At 43.1% G+C, this 17,633-nt stretch overlaps 1 protein-coding gene across 3 annotated transcripts in view; it reads right to left on the bottom strand.

Annotated features, from left to right (window-relative positions):
• LOC134490992 (tetratricopeptide repeat protein 39A-like) overlaps window positions 1–11,070 on the bottom strand; it is a 33,817-nt gene extending 22,747 nt beyond the window's left edge. Inside the window, exons 1-4 of one of the 3 annotated variants that reach the window (XM_063294410.1) lie at window positions 10,886–11,070; window positions 2,686–2,781; window positions 614–745; window positions 122–189 (exon numbers count right to left, since the gene is read on the bottom strand). In XM_063294410.1, coding sequence (XP_063150480.1) covers window positions 122–189; window positions 614–745; window positions 2,686–2,781; window positions 10,886–10,917 — 328 coding nt within the window. In that variant the 5' untranslated portion in view covers window positions 10,918–11,070. The remainder of the gene's footprint in view (window positions 1–121; window positions 190–613; window positions 746–2,685; window positions 2,782–10,885) is intronic. The other 2 variants (XM_063294408.1, XM_063294409.1) reach the window with 2 other exon arrangements.
• Between the last annotated feature and the right edge of the window lie 6,563 nt (window positions 11,071–17,633).

The raw sequence follows: 17,633 nt of genomic DNA, 5'->3' as shown, positions 1-17,633 counted from the left end.
GGTGGATCTGAGCAACTTGAGAGTTTATACCTACTCCCTCCTATCCTCCAGCCTCTGCCCACATTTAAACAAATAAAATATTGTCTTGACTCTCAGCACTCTGAATTTTAACTCTTCTTACCTTCTGTACAAGCATCTCCACCTTGCCGACTAGAGAAGGTACCAGTCACAGTGGTTTTCCTCCGAAATCTAACAGGGAGCCAAGAACAGTTGAATTACTAGGTTCTTCCATCTTCCTCCTTCTCTAACCCCCACCCCCACCCCCACCAGATCACTCCCCACCAGAAGCCCTCAAGCATTATGCACCAGCAACACCTTTGAGCAACCCTCTACTACTTCTCTAGCTCCATATTAAACCTCCTCAATCATTTGTCCTTTTGCACCCACATTTTTATCCCATGTTTAAACTGAGAATAAGCACTTAGAATCACAGATCCCATACGTTGGTCAAGGAAGAATTAAATGCCCACCAACTAATGAGGCAATCAGGTCAGACTTTGGGGAAATGCTGGTTATTTAGAAGCAACATTCACAAGCTGAACAACCTGTCACCCCCTCTGCAGTGGTCCCAGACCATCTCCCCACCCACCCCCACTCCAACACTAGTTCACACCTCTGACAGATCTCCTGGGCTTCTTTCATGGTGTGCCCCGCATGGACAATATCGTCATGTTCAAAGGTCATCATGGCTTGCATCTCCAGGATGGTGGCATAAATTAAGGCATGGTACATGCTCTCTCCAGTTCTGCCAAAAGGGATCAACAATGAAAGACAAAAGATATGGTTCAAGGCAATATAGCCACTTATTCGTTAAGGAAACAATAGGGCAGACTGCATTGGTTTGTCCAGTTTCTTAGACTTTGCTGATAATTATTAGCTTTTCCCATTTGAATTCTATCCATATCCACTGAAGGGACAATCCCCAGTTCTACAACAGATAAAAGGAATTGTTGTATACAAGTCATTAAAAAAGGAGGAGGATTAACATTTGGAAGTTTGGGAATGTTCAGCCAAATTAAAAATCTTCAATTAAACCCTACGAAGTCCAGTTACCTGTTAAATTCAACCTATGCCCTGGGAATCAAATCAATGTAGTCTTATTAAAACCAGCACTGAAATCTACTGATATGGCTTTTTAGTCTAGTAAAGGGACCTAGCGAAAGTCTTATTTGAATTGTGGGTGGATTTTGACTATTTCTCCTAACTTTTTTCTACTCTCCCTCCCCCACCCACCTGCCCCAATGCTTCTGCAATTGGTACCCTCTTGCTACACTTGCACAATTGGTTTATCTGTGGTTTATTGTATTTTGGGAAATCCAGCCATGGTCTGTTAATATATTGGGTTAACAGGCTAATTCACAATATGGTTTATTTGTCTGATGTAACCTGAGCTTAGGATTTAGCATACATTAAGCAAATGCAGCCCTGCAGTCAGCTTTTGTTAATGAAGGGAGAAGAGTTACTGTTTACAAGGATGGCTTCGGATCTGATGAGCATCAGTTTTGTAACATGGATTTAAACTGGAATGGGAGGGAAAAATCAATCAAACTCTTAGTGTTCATACTATTTAAGGTGTTTGTATGTATGTTCCTTTTCCTAAGCTCAAAGCAGGTTAAAGGTACATTTATTAAAACACAGTAAAAAAAACTATTCCTCAATTTTAACAAAATGTATTTTTAAAAAGTTACTCAGTCTAACGATTAAAGTTACATGGTACGGCCATTATATTTTATTTTACTTTCTAAAGACCATGTGAAATACATAAATCTAACAATCCTTGCAGAATACATAACAGTAAGAATGCATGCTTTTCCTAAACGTTTCACTTCATAGAATAAAAGCTGCTGCAAAACAGCTTCCCCATTGATCTCCCTATTTGTATTCTAATTTGTAGGGGTCATAAATGCTGTCTTCCTAAACTGCATCGCTCAACACTGCACAATCTTTACATGCTTTGGGCTTGAATAAGACCTTGTGGGAGCCACTGGCTATTGCTCAACAAATGCCTCTTCCTCCTTTTCCCCACACAGGATGTGTAACTTTCTCCATCCTTACAGGTAGCAGCCAAGGAAATACAGCAGCGGTACTGAAGATCACCCAGAAAGCTGCTGCTGTTACCAGTGATGGCCATGTGACCTTCAAAAACATTTAGTTCTGGATTATGCCACCCGACCTGGCCTCCCTCTAACAAATCTCCTAAAATACCAACTAGTATCAACTAAAATACCAATATATTCTTAGAATACTGCAGCATATATCCTGCTCCCCCCCACCCCCCACCAAGCTACATGAAATACTTAAGAGCTGAATCCCCTCACAGGGGATCTAGACAGTGCTTGGATAGGAGCATTACAGAACAGCTAGCAATGACTTTTCTAGAGAAGCTAGAGGAACATAGCTTGCCTTGTTTCAGACTCACAAACAAAAATGAATCAAGGAAACCAAGCTAATTCCTCCCCATGTGAGCGTATTCAAGTCCAGTGCCTGAGACATAACTTTCCTTCAGTTGCATCCCACAGATTACAGTGAGCACTGTAATTTGGGTTCCCTAGTTGGAAAGTGCTGGAGGAGGATTTAATTCGAGAGAACAGGCAGGAACCCTGCTCATAGTCAGTGGGACCGGGAGGTAATATCCTGGACTTGTCCTGTGTACAGGATGATTCAGCTTGGGCACTTCCAATTTACCTGGGCTGCAGCATTTCCAAGCTCTCACTGAACTGGTTATGCAGGAAACAGTTCAGTGCCTCTGTGCACTCAGCTAAGGCCGTCTCCAGGGAAGTGCTGTGGGTAAGAGAAGAGAGCTAGTCATCACAGATGTTCTTCTAAGGTTTGGCTGTTGCTGGAAAACGTGGTCTAAGTGGGCAGACATCAAAGGAGGCATTAATTTACCCCTATGGGAGAAGCAGCTCTAGAAATATATTTTCACTCTCCTGTTTTAAGGGTAAATGGCAGCATTTAACTCTAGCCATATCAGTAATTCTACCCCCCATCCCTGAATAGCTCCCTGCCATTAAAGGTTTTATTTATGTTTTAAGAGAAACAAGTAATATCCTCCTCGCATTAGCTGTGGAAGGTGCCCAGGGTAACCGCATAGATAGGAAAGCAATGACTTGCTCAATGACCGATCAAAGGAAGTATAAATATTTGCCCTGCATCTTTTCTAAAGCTATAAGAGAAGCTCCCCAGACCCGGTAGCTTCCCTCCCTCTTACAGGGACAAAGAAATGCCCTGCATTTGGGGTTGTCGAAGGAAGCGGTTGTCTATTTGTCACACTTGCTCAGCTCAGGTGTCCTCCCAAACACAGAATTCTTACGTCTGACAACACTAAGCAAACACAGGCTTGCCAGCACAGTCACCCCACCTTGCTCAAACAGGACTGGCCTTTCAGCAAACTCTCCGATTGGCAAACCAGGCTGGCTTCCCCCTCAGCCTGCCGCCCCTTGGAGATTCTAGACAACTTTCCCTGTAAATGTAGCCACCCAGAGTGGAAAACTGGGGAGGTATATAAGTGAAATCAATAAAGCCCCAACAAGCCTGACCAAAGCCATGTGGATTTGGAGTTATGGGAGTTGTAGTTCAGCACACCCACCTGGGGAGTATTCAGTTGGGAGGGTTGGTTTAAATGGTTTACAGAAACAGGTTGGGAAATGCTGGAATGGGAGTAGAGCTTTATATTGGTGCTACTCAGGTTTCCTTGATAATTTCTCTAGCTTAGTGTCTTCTACACTAACCCACTGTAGCTCTTCAGGATTCCAGACAGGTGTCTTCCCCAAATTTTGCTAAACATGTCAGGAATTGAATCTGGAATTCTTCTTAAAAAGAAGATGCTAGAAGTACAATCACAAACCATTTCAATTAAAGAGGGGGCACTTAGGAAACCACTGTGGATGCATTTTGACTGAGCTAAAAATTAAAAAGGGCCATGAGTAGGAATTGGGAGATAGTTATCATTATCAACAAGGTGCACCAGCAAGTAGCTAATATCTACAGAAAGTCATAGAAAGTCGTAAGGGCTAATGGAACATAAACTGGCAAAGGAAGCAAAAAACAATAAGGTATGTGCACGTGTGTGCTTGCTTTCCCCTCATGTTGTGTCCATGCATATATGTGCACTGGGGAGCTCAGGGCAGGTTGCATATGCCCTGCTGTGGGGTCACATGACTAAGGGGAAGAGGGCTTAGAGTGGAGGAGTTGCCAGTACTCTGAGCTGGTGCCCAGGGCCTCTCCCACAGAGATGCAGTGGGGGGATTTTTCCTGGAATGTTTTTCCCTACAGTCCCAAGCTGGATCTAGCCTATTTCTGCACCTGATCTTTCTTTTGCCAGTTTCTCTCACCATATCATATTTGGTCCTGCTCTGTTCAGTTTTTGGAGAGTTATTCTGCTGATGGAGGGACAGAGCCCCCAGACCCTTTGCATCATTTCTCCCAACATTCCTCTTTTGGGGGAGATGGGCGGTGATGAAATTTGATAAATAAATAAATTTAAAAAGGTGTTTTTGGCTCTGCTGAGAGCAAAAGAAGAAGGGGGAAAAAACCCAAAGGGCTAAACAGTACCATCTGTGGTCTTCTCCCCAAAGAAGAATAGTGTTCAGAGCAAGCTAAGAACAAGTGACAGAGGAGGGAGTGGCAACCCAAGATATGGAAAGAGATAGCACATGTGGTTATCAAGAATAAGTTTAAGCACTCTTATGCATGGCAGCACTAAAGTGCTGCTTTTCAATGTTAGAGCTGGCTAAAAGCAATGACAGTTGGAGGAAGAGCTGACTGCATTTCTAGCCTTTACTTCAGCAGTGAAGCAGAGCAGAGGTCCTGGTGGCAGCAGAAGTGAGGAAGGAACAAGACAAGGTAGAAAATGCTTTCTTTGGTGCCAATTACCGGCAGAAGTCTGAGTGTTGGAGAAATGGCAGCAGAGCAGTTGTTCTCTGTGGGAAGGGAAATTGGGAAAATAGCTCTTCTCCACGGGAGAAGTAGGTCTTTTGAGTGCCAGAGGAATTCATCCCCCAAATACCCACTCCCCATCATTCTCTTTCCCCACTGCTCCTACTAGCCAAGCAGGGTAGAAGCAACATTCCTGAAGGAAAGCTGCCCATGAGTGTAGGCAGAAGAGCCCTGTGGAGCCAGCAGCCTCCTCGGGAAGCAGCTTCTTCTACATGTGTCCAAGGCAACAGGACATGTCACCTGGGTACATATCAGCAGCATACAGATGACACATCTTGAAACAAACATTGAAGGCTGTTCTTCATGCTTGCCAGAAGTCCATTTCTGACAAACGTTAAGGTCATATAACTCTAGTAGTCTATTGGTTAAGTATCGGACACCTGTATAAAAAGCGCCCCACCATTTAGGCTCTGCAGCATAAGCCGTAGAAGGCTGGTGGCCAGCTGTATCTCAGGAAAATGCCTCTGCAGATGGCACTCCTGTGGTACAGTGGACTTTCCATAAGGGAAAGCAGGACTTTTGGATTCCAGAAGAACTGATGCTCAAAAGGCCTGCTTCCCCTCCACCTCCTTCCACCTCTTCTGCCACCAAAGGTTGTCAAGCAGTGTGAGAGATGGCTTTTGCCATAGAGGAAGACTCTCCCATTGCCAAAAGACAAATGGCCCTGAACACCAGTGGCCAGGGATGGGGCATGCCTCAAGTTACTAGTAGAAAAAGGGCAGTCCTCCAACTCTAAATTCACCTTAGAACAATTAGCTGCAGATTGACCCATCAACACAGCTTGTGGTGGTAGAATTGGAAAACACCACTTCTGCAGTACAGCAAGAAGGGAAGCTGCCTTTGCAGGGATGGAATGAGTGGAATGTCTTCACACTGGGGCCTGAAGGACACATAGATGAGCCCTACGTCTTCAGCACCAAACCAATTACATCTGAAATCCTGAAGAAGTCTGTGGATATCATCCTGGAGCACCTTTCTATGATGTTTGAGAAACCACAGAGGATGGGCCTAGTGCCAGCAGACTGAAGAATGGGAAATCTTTAAAAGGGGGAAAAAAGAAGATCTAGACTAGTCAGCTTGATGTCAATTACCAGACAAAACTCTGAAATATATGATTAAGCATCTGATTACTGAGCATTTGGAGAAGAATGCATTGCTTGGCAGTAGCCATGGGTTTGTCAAGAATACGTCATGCCAAACCAACATAATTCCCCCCCCCTTTTTTTCTTTTTGACAGAGTTTGGTTTACCACTAGAATGCAGTGTGCATAATGTACCTTCATTTCAGCAAAATATTTGATGAAGTCTTCTATGAGACCCAATAGAGAAGATGGCAAACAGTGGACTGGAAGATGTTACCATTAAATAAATACAATACCAAGTAAATAGTCATACCCAACAGTGTACGTGAATGGCCCTGCATCAAGCTGAAAAGACATGTTGAAGGCATATTTCAGGGATCCGTTCAAATCCCTATGCTGTTCAACATATTTATAAAGGATTTGGATTTGGATAAGGGAATAGAAAATATGATTATCAAATTTGTGGACAAGGGAAAGATGGGATAGCAAATGCCATGGAGGACAATATCAAGATTCAGGAGAATCTTAACAACTGACAGAAATCATCAAGATGAATTTCAACAGGAACAAAATCAACATTCTGAATTTGAGTAGGTAAACCTGAAGGAATAACTGTAGGATAGGGGAGATTATCGTGGGCAGCTGTATATATGAAAAGGAACTGGGTGTCTTGATGCATCACAGGCTGAACATATACCAACAGTGTGATACAGCTGTAAAAATAGCAAATGCAGTCCTTGGTAGCATCAACAGAAATACAACATCAAGAAGTTATTATTCCTCTCTGTCTGCATTGGTCAGACCATAGCTAGAATACAGTATTACATCTAGTTCTAAGCACCACATTTTAGGAAGGACATTAACGAAGTAGAATATGTCCAGAGGACCACACTCAAAATGGTAAGGGACTTGGAAGATAAACTTACAAAGGATGGTTGGAGGCACTGTCCATGTTTTGCCTGGATAAGAGAAGATTGGGGTAAGCTATCAATTAGACCACAAGTCTAACTCACAATCTGACCAGCTAAATGTCAGGGCAAGTCAGCAGTGGGAAGCAGAACTGATGGGACCATGCACCCAGAGATAACTTCTCAAGGCGGGAGGTGGGGGGAGAGATTGCCCCAACTCCTCCTGAGGTCTTCAAATGGTTAGTTCCATTAGATGGCCATGTTTTCCTCCAGACCTCACATTCTGTGATTTTATGATTTAAGGCAAGTATCTCCCCATTAAAAATAGACCTTCCCATTAAAGAAATCCAATGAATTCCAAAATGTAAGAGTTTCATCTCCTCAATATGTCAAAGGATTCTAAAATAGCCCTGCTCTTAGGTAACAAAACAGAGTTTAAGAAAGGTCCTGTCAGTCACACCACCAGCCACAATAGCCAATATTGTTCTGATGTAACTTGCAGTTTCTCATCAGTGTCATGTCAGGTACTATCTAATATTAGGACCCATGGTGATGATCAATAACCAATCAATGACAATCCCACATCCTTGACTCAAATTTGTCTCAATCCAGGGACTTATTTTGCAATGTAGTAACTGCAGCACAGCTCTGTATCAATATCAATCTGGCTTAAACAAGAAAAATGCATGACACTAAAATAAGAGGTAGTTATCCATCATCTGTGCTTCATGGATAGCGTGCCTACTCGTGAGAGACACAGAAGAATATAGACAACTTAGTATTTTTGTAAACAATACCAGCTCTAAATTGAGAGTGTACCAACTCAATGAGTGAAGTGATTTATCAGATACTGGTAAACAATGGGAGTAAACAGCAGGAACAAACAGGACTACCACTGGCACTGTGTAATGCAGGTAGGCAGGCTACTCTATCTGGGCTACAAAAATCCAGATAATCACTAGATGGAAGCAGAGACACAGAAAGCCGTAACTCTTTGATGCCATCTACAGTAGTAGTCATATGGATATCTGCAGCCCAGATATAGTACTCTTCCCAGTAGGAGGTGGCCAGCCATCCCAGCAATCAGCAAATGCAGCATGCCAAATGTAGCATGCACAAAGCCAGATCATGCTTCTGCTCACACAGGGCATAACCCGGTTCTTTCAGGAGGTCTTCTGTGCAAGAACCCAGTACTGTAAAATATTTTATCTCCTGCCCCTTTAAACATGTCATGTTCTCATTTCATTTCCACCAACAGGTTTTAATGCCCTTGTACTTTCATTAGAGATATCTTCATGTGGTTATTAGGTGGCAATTAGAAGTGTTTAGATGTATAATTTATATCTTGATTAACCAAGTACATGGTGCATAACTATCGTCAATCTTATAAACTAAGCTCATATTTTAAGCTTCAGTTTTGAGATAAAAATAATAATTTCAACATTCAAGCCCCAGTACAGTATTTTAAAATTCAGTCTGAAAACTGTAAAAATTTGTCTGTTAAAAACAAAAGTTCATGCTATACCACTGTGGTGTAGTGGTTAAGCCTGAGAGATTCTAGTTCAGATCCATTCTCACCTATGGAAGCTGGTAGGGTGAACTTTTGTTCAGTCATTATCTCTCAGTCCAACCTACTTCACAGAGGAGTTGCTATTAATTACATTTAAATGACTATCAAATCAATAAGACTCAAGACAGGTAGTTGCGAGATAAAAGTGGAGGAGAAAAAGAGCTGTGTATGCTGATTTGAGCTCCTGGAGGAAAGATGGCATATAAATCTAACTAAGCAGCTGCAGCACATGGGTTAACAAAGGGATATTCAAGATAGTAGTTTTAAAAAATAGGATTTTAATTTCCTTGATCCACAGCAAATATTGTAGGAATTGTAGTTCTATAGAATTGGAGGCACTAGGCTTTCTCTACTAGGGTTAACTGATATTTCCTATAAGGAAATTCTCTTTTTCAATTTACTTGGTTTGCTTTGCTTTAATTTGGGGTGGGGAAGCCCATTTTGCAAAAATTAGTAACAGTGGAATACTAGCCATAGTAGCCATCTCCTGAACCAAACCATGCCTCAGTACCACATCTCAGTGATCAACTTTTTGTCCAGATGAATTTAGTAACAACAGTTATTATTAGTAGCAATAGTAGTAGTAGTAGTAGTATAAGGCCACCTAATCAACCTTGATTCAGTGGACTTCTTGACTAACGCCAATCGCTTCCCTGTTCAGAGGCTAAGCACCAAGAGTACCTTCATCTTTTTCATTGCCATAGCTCCAGAAGAAGGAGACTCACTCCAGACTTGGATGGTTCCTTTGTTTCCTAAGGCATTGAATTTTTCTGCAAGTTAATTTTGTATTCTACTATAAAGCAACTAAAATTGGGATGGGAACCCATCAGAGAGTTTTGCCCTGAGACTTCTACTTACAGCCCTGCATTGGCATTGTTGGCTTGTGAGCTTCCTGGGACATCCGGGGGGCTATTATTAGAACTAGAAAGATAATGTAAATAGGTCTCTGATGCACTCCACCTAAGGATGGCTGTTCTGGATCAGACTGAGTTGTGGCCACTATACTTGAGTCCCCCACAAGCAGGGAAAACGGGTCTGCCTCTAACACTTTCTGTTATGATGATGCCAGTGTAGCAGAGTGGATAACTGTGGGACTAGCACTGGAGAGACTTAGGTTCAAGTCCATCCACAGCTCCTGAACTTCCCTGAGAGACTTTAGGCCAATCAATCTCCTTTAGCCCAACTGCCTCTCAAGTTGTTAGCGTGAGGATAAATGGAAGGAAATAACAAAATACAGTGGTTTAAAATTCAACTTTGAATTCTAGACTTCAGCAGCTAAATTTTTAGTTCCAAGTATTTGTTGTTTAAATTGAACTTCTATTAGGGATGCAGATATGAGCAGACATTCAACTTCGATTATGTGTTTAGATTTTTCCAGAATGGAAAGCTTGCAGGTAAATAATTACTTGCAAACTCCCCAGGAACATAAATGTAAGTGAAGCAGATTTTGCTTGGATTTGAGAAAAAAAAGTTAAAAATAAGCTCAGTATTTATCTAACTGCACAAACTTCAATTGCTTGGATTCATCCCAGTTCTCGCCATGCAGCCCTGGAACGGGCTAGAGAGGGAGGGGAGGGAAACTGAGCTGAAATGCCCCTGGGTAGCATCCTGCACAGTTGGATGGGGAGGGGTCAGCAAGCGGGCTTCCCCGGCGGCCCCTCCCAAGGACCCCCTCCATCTCTCCCAGCCATCTCCAGCACTGATCCTGCCCCGCCCCAAACCTGCCATCCCCAGAGGGAAGGGATCCTACACCTAGTCAGCTACCAGCTGTTAGGAATCTGCCCAAAAGGGCAGTGCCCGTTCTGGAAACTTTCCGCCGGCTTAATAAAATCATTCCCTTCGAATGGATGTCAGACTTTTCTTCCCCTCACGGGGAACATGGCTGCGTTTCTTTTCCGAAGACCGCGCGCTAGCAGGGAAGAGCAGCAGCGCTTGCGGGCTCCTCCGCCTCCCGGGCTGGTCGCAGCTCGACGGGGGGAGGGGGTCTCCCCCTTGAGGGAGAGACGGCGGTGGGGCTCCCTCGCCTCGGGCTACCCAATGCCTCGAGCCGGAGCCCTCTTCGGAAGATGGGCCCGGCTCAGCGGGAGAGACCCGGAAACCCGCGCCTCGCCCCCTCCGTCCTCGTCCGCAAAGGGCCGTTTTCGTGCCTCCGGCGGAGAGCGCTTTCTTCGGGTTCGTGCCTCTCGCCGCCCGCCCCCCCGCCCCCTTGTCTGCCAGGGAGTGACTCTGCATTGCGGATACCTGAGGCGGGCGAAGCAAAGCGCTCTCCTCGCCAGGAGGAAGAAGGGGAACTGGGGGGCGGAAGAAGAAGAGATGGAGCCGGCGGCTGTTCCGCACTCGCGACCAGGGCTGCAGGCCAGCTGCTTCGTGCTTCGCTCACCGCCTTACCTCGTCCTCCTGTGGCCGCTTTCCAGAGCCATGCTGGAAGGGGCGAGCGATCCCAGCTCGGAAGCGAGACTCCTGGCTGCCGCTCCGAAGCCTGTGAGACGACACGCAGGCGAAACGGCCGGTCCGGCCTGAGTAGACTCCGCCCCGCAGGTGCCTCGCTACCCCTACCTGAACCGCGCTACGTAGGTGACACCGCTGCGCTGCCACCTTCGTCTGTCTCACGATCCCTTCCCGGAGTTTCAAGTTTGGAGGAGAGTGAAAGCCAACAGCGCCACACAATCGCTCTCACTGTCCCCGTCTTCCCCTTCCTCAGCAACAGCTGCTTTCTGTATTGTTTTTTCCTGGAAGAAAATCACTTCTTAAAAATCACTTCTCTTTAGGAAAGAGTTTGCTTGCCCTCCGGCTGTTCAAGCAAAAGGAGCAGGTCTAACCTGATCCCATCACCTCGTAAGATGAGGGGAAGTGCTTGCAGCCCTAACAGCAACTCTACCGTATAAGGCAGGTCAACGTTATTACATACAAGATGCATGTGGCAAGGCTGAGACTGAAACAATACAGGTAGTCCTTGCTTAACTATAATTGGGACCAGCAACTCAGTCGCTCACCAAGTGAAACTGCACCTGTACTTAGGATCTTACTTCAGTTTTCCTTTGCTTTACAGAAACTGCAAAGGTTGTAAATGCAAGGATTGGTCATAAAGTCACTTCTTCATAACTGCAAATGGTCACTAAATGAGGCGGTCACTAAACGAGGACTACCTGTAATATTGTAGAAGCTTACAGGAGAACTGAGATTCAAATCAAGGATTTTATGCTTTACAATAGTGCTTCACTATATTAACTGATCTTGCCAACTTGGACCAACTCAGAGACAAAGACATCACCTCTTCCTCAACTCTAGAGCACTGGGATCTGAATCATCCTTTCACATGCAATTCAATAATTGAACCTGGGTACTCTGACACAACTTAAGGCCTTTGGGTGATATTCTACTCAAGTAAAGCTGCTATGTGTATTGTAGAATTATCCAGGCAGAGCTACTCTAAGCCATTTTGCTGCCTAAACCCTAGAATGAAGGTTGAGATAATGTCTCCCTTATCTAGGGTTATTTTAACAGTGGTGGAGGATAGTCTCTTCCACCACATCCTAGGGTTGCATGCTAATTTAGAGGGTGTAGACAGGCCATATAATCTGTACACTCCTGATCTCTAACTTCTTCCACCACTTTTCCATCACTCTGACTAGCTGTTGTCTCCAACCCAATGATGTAGCTAGTATTTATTTTCTATCCTGCCTTTATTTTTTTTATAAATAAGGCGGTGAACATACCAAATACTCCTTCCTCCTCCTATTTTCCCCACAAGAACAACCCTGTGAGGTGGGTTGGGCTGAGAGAGCGCGACTGGCCCAAAATCACCCAGCCGGCTTTCATGCCTAAGGCGGGACTAGAACTCAAGTCTCCTGGTTTCTAGCCCATTGCCTTAACCACTGGACCAAACTGGCTCTATATCAGTATGGGAAGAGCTACACTCAAGAGATCCAGAACTCTTCCTTTCTTACTAATCTTATAGTAATCTCCATGCTGTTTCAAGGCCATGATATTTGGACCTCTTCCATTCCTAGTTTTTCATTCACCTAACCCAGAGTTATTGGCTTATTCATGATGTGGCTTCTTAAAAGAACTTCCATTTTCTTCCAGTAGGATTTTATTTCACTTACAGGAAAAATAAGCATCATTGTGTATTGGGGGGGAGGGCAGTGAAAGCACCATGAGTTGGCCCAGCTGTTTCCACTGTCATCAACTTTGTCAAAGACAATATACTGGATACATCAGCCTCCAGTTTTAGTAACATGCCAATGAGTGAAATGAGTCTGACCTGGCTACCAAAAGAAATGCCAGCCTCAATTGCTTCCTTGAAATGTGTTTCACAAACAGAGCCTCTTCATTTGTATCTCCTGCAAGAAACGGTAGCTTCACTACCTCCCACTGATCTGTTCAATCCATAATGTGATCAAACTTGTTTTTTTTTTTTAAAGAAACTCCCAAAGTACTGGTGAACTGGGACATGGTATGGGGAAGTCCACAGGAGAAATACTTTAAGCAGCTGGTTGTCTGTTTAATAGCAAAGAATTACATAATTTCATATAATTCAAGAACTGAGTATGTTTTGAAGACTCAGATTTATGCACACACACAAGAGAGAATCCCACATTCTAGATATTACTAATAGAAAACAAAATAGGGACTAGAATAAAGATGGAGCTCAGCTCCCAGTAAATTAAATAATTAAGAATGAAAGGGGGGGGGGTTGCAGTAATTCTTTTTAAGTTTAAAAGAACTGGAAAGGCACATAGTTATTTGCTCTGTGGACTCTGTGCAGTGGGAAAAGTCATTCCTATTTACTCTTACTTTATGAATGTTCAGGAAAAAGATATCATACAGTAAGCTTTTATTCTCCAAGGATTTCTCAATTTTTTTTTCAGATACTTTATAGTGGCTTATTTAACATCCAGTGATATTTGGTAACAAACTGGAATTCTGCAGTATTTGATAACTGACATGCAATGGAGGGATTGGCAGGGTCCAGGAGAGCCTTCTCTGCCGTGGCGCCCGCCCTTTGGAATAAGTTACCCCCAGAGGTAAGACAGGCCCCCACTCTCCTGGCCTTCAGGAAGGGGGTTAAAACCTGGTTATACCACCTTGCTTGGGGTGGGAGGGGGGATAGCCATTCATGGGGGTGGTTGGCACAGTGATGGGGCCAACGATAAGATCTTGATTTGCCACCCTGTATTTATATTTTATATTTTTACAGTTATATATATGTATGTATGTATGTATACTGTATTATTTTAGTGACATGTTGTTTTTATTATTTGTAAACTGCCCAGAGTCGTCGTATACGCATTGGGTGGTGGTGAAATACGACAAATAAATAAATGTATTTCTAGTACAGTACAAAAAGGCTTATGGTATTAAATTTTCAGGGGGAAAACTTCAAGTCGGCAGTTGTGCATTGCAGATTTGTGGCAAGTTCTATGAGAGTACACTTAATTGACATGAGTTAGTGTTGGTCAACATAGCTGACATCTATGAACTAAGTGTATTGTACACTCAATAATATATAGAGCAAGTATACATGGTTGCACATAGCAGTATGATCAGGAGTAATAGCAAAACTACCTTTGAAATCCCAATAAACCTCTCAAAGAAGCTGTGGCTTTTCAGATTGTTTGGAAGCTATGGATAAGCCATATTATTTATTTTATTTATGCCTTTGAGTCAGTGTTGACTCTTGACAACTGCCTAGCCTAGTCCCTGAAGTTTTCTTGGCAAGATTTCAGAAATGTTTTGCCCTTGCCTCCTTCCCAGGACTGAGTGTGATTGACTGGGCCAAAGTCACCCAGCTGGCTTTGTGCCTAAGGCAGGACTAGAACTCATGGTCTCCCAATTTCTAGGCTGGTATCTTAACCGCTACATCAAACTGGTTCTCTATATTGTTTATTCCAGTGGTGTAATATTTAATTTTACACAAATTGGTAGCCAGCACATTAAAAAAAAAAACAGCACTTAATACATAACATGTAACAATAATTGGGAGAAATCTGAGATGCTATTTGAAGCTGTAAAGTTAAGAAAAGGCAAAGTCTAAAAAAAACTAATATAAAACCAAAGTTTGTATCAGAAATTCTCATTAAAATAGTGGAATTGGAAAACTCACTAATATTATGACTGTGTTCATTTACTTAAGCTTTTCCTTTATATTCATTAAAAAAAAACCTTTCAGGTCTGCAGTTCAGAAACAAATGCACCTCAGCCAATAAAACTCACACAACCTTCAAGCAGCTATAAAAATTACGGTGTTGGTGCTTCTAAATCATGTTGCACTAAACATTAGACAATAGACATATTTCAAGCAGCTGCCTTTTTCTCCCCGATCAATCAGCATCCAGACCTCATTTACTCCAAAAATCTTCAATTAAAGGAAAAACGAAGAAAGCCTGATGGTTGCCCAGAAATGAAATGAGATCCAGATGGTGTAAAGCAGGTGGCTAAGCCCCCACTTCAGAAAAAGAGATTTCATTCCAACAGTAGAATTGCAAGAAGAGGTAACCAGTCTACCTCAAGCTAAACTGCTTCCAAAAGCCTGCTATGGCACTTCCACAAAAGCCCAGGGCCGTTGTTTCATCTTCACAGCAGCAATCTGGCCTCTCCGCTGCCAGCCCCAGAGGTGCCTCAAGAGGAGGTTCCTTAGCAACCGCAACGCAAGCCCAAGCAACCGTATTCCGAGACCTGTCTTCTTGCCATACATCCCAGGGGAAGCTGTGGAAAGTCGGTCTCTTCTGTCACCATCTATTGGCTTGCTGACAAAATCTTGAGTCCTTGGAGGAAATGGATGGCCTACACTGGGGTTGGGGAAGGGACAAAATAGATTCAGAAAAACAATCTCCTTCTGTGGAAAGGGGCTATTTCCCACAGAAAGAAAACATGGGGACCCAGCTAATTTGGATCTAGCCCAGAGCTACTCTGCCTTGTTGCAAGCTGATACCACCAGGGTAGGAAGGTCTCTGATCCTCTTCAGAAGGCTTCAGATCAGACTTGAGATCCCCTGCAGCTGATCTTCGGAAAATCCCTTTTTCTAGCAGTTTGGGCATTTAAAAATGCTAAACAGACCTTCCAGCTCAAGGCAGTCCAGTTTTCCTTCTGACCCATCTTGCTCGATGACTTTACACCTCTACAGAGAGCAGCCTAGAGACTTTGAGTAACTATTTCTTGAAGAGCCCATGCCCTTCTACACATTTCGCAGGCTGAATCAACAAATCCCCACACAATTTCATTTTACAGGCCCTCCACTTTTAGTACAAGAGAAATAATTTTATTATAATTACCCCAATGTTTAGGGCTCCAGGCCCTAAATCAGCCTTCTGCAATCTGGAATGCTGTATTTAGAATAAAACTATATAACTCCAAAATATCAGCATCAAATCTATCTGCAAAACACCAAATAGTGTAAGGAATCCTACAGATAATGGTAATATTAGTGCAAGATGACACATACCAACAATGTACCTGACTCTCTGTAGGCAGGGCTTTTTACATTAATTATGTAGTATCTGGGAGTTCAAGGTGACTGCGTTTCTGGTCATTTCTTTAAATTACAGTTATGCTGACTAATTTCACATGGCAAGGAAAAGACGACACACTTTTAGGCCATTTGCTGATTTCACCCATGCCCATCAACTTTGCCTGTGACTTTTTTTTTCAGTTTGTAGATCATGCAGCTTCTTATCAGCAAATACGTTCTTAAATAGAACTAATACTTTCAACATGGCACACTCACCTGTTTATGTTTCCTATCTATGCCCCATTACACTGAATTACTTAAAGATATGATCTGGAGGTTCTAATCTTATGATTTGACTACTGTAATGGATTAAATTTGAACCCCATATATTGTCCATGTTGTAACAAGTTATCCCTAAAAAGGCACAATCTTTACAGTACATTAAAAATTTTCAAAAGCATTTAATATGAACTTGTTCAACTTCCACATTTGGATCATCCCTACACAGAACTACTGGAAAAAAAACCTCTCCATAATAAGCAAAGCAATGAGAAGACAACAGGTGTGGGGTAGAAGAAGCAGGCTGGAGACAGGAACCATCAAGTACTACAGTAGCTTCATTGTTTAAGTGCTGGGAGCCTTCTGCAAGTTTGCAACTTTGAAAACCAACAGCACGGTTTTTAAAAAATGTGAACTCCTAAGTTGTATCCTTTCCCATAAACAATTCCTTCCATTTGAACCTCCTTTCAGTAAAGTTCCAGCCTTTGCCTCTCAATTTAGATGCTGCTGTTATCCCTATAGCTTAAAGTTAGGGTCAAACCTAGAAAACAGAATCCAGACATTGGCAAATAATAACAGGCCTCATACAGGAGAGCAGATGGTACTAGGAGAGAGGGAGCTGCTGCTTCTAAGCATTAATCTCATGTAATTAGCCAATTTGGGAAGAGGCAGCCAAAAGACAGCTGATATATTCATGTGTGTGCCCACACAAATGCAAACATGCTTCCTCCCTTTGCTACACACCATCAGCAGGCACTGAGCAAAAATGAGCAAGTTGGATTTGAATTACTATTCAGAGGACACCTGCCATCAATCATAATCTTGCTTGGAGAGGTCACCCAATTTGAGAATCTAGCTCCCAGCCAAATTTCTCTGGGCACTGATAGCACCCATTTCAATGAGCCAGCTCCACACACGATACACTCAGGAGATCAGAAGCCTGTAAGAACAATAGAGAGGCATCCAGGCTGACAGGAGCAATCTCTGTATAGCTGAGCAAAGGCCCCAGGTGGTGCTGACCAGAGGGGGCCATTATGCAGCAAATAACCAACGTGCTTGAAAATTGCCTCCAAGCAGGGAATATTGTATCATATGAGCTAGACTCTTCCTTCCTGTCTGTAGAGAATAGGATATGCGTATTTTGTAATTCTGAACAAATAGGCAGAATTGTCAGCTACTAGACATGGACACAAACTGAAGCCTTAATTTTACTGTATGACTCAAGGCAATAAATGTAGCTGGGATCACACATCACACTAAGCCATAATTGAGTTGGCTAGTTTTGGATTAACATGTTAAGTGAATCCATCTATTGTGTTCGTTTACTATGGCTTATGGTTTAGGGTGCAGTGTGAAGACAATTACTTAAAAAAACTGTCAAGTAAACCATGGGCTAGCATGATGTGT

This window comes from Candoia aspera, chromosome 2 (genome assembly GCF_035149785.1).
Source record: "Candoia aspera isolate rCanAsp1 chromosome 2, rCanAsp1.hap2, whole genome shotgun sequence".
Taxonomy (NCBI): domain Eukaryota; kingdom Metazoa; phylum Chordata; class Lepidosauria; order Squamata; family Boidae; genus Candoia; species Candoia aspera.
Note: the sequence above shows the minus strand (reverse complement) of the source record. Positions and strands in the feature narration are given on the sequence as shown.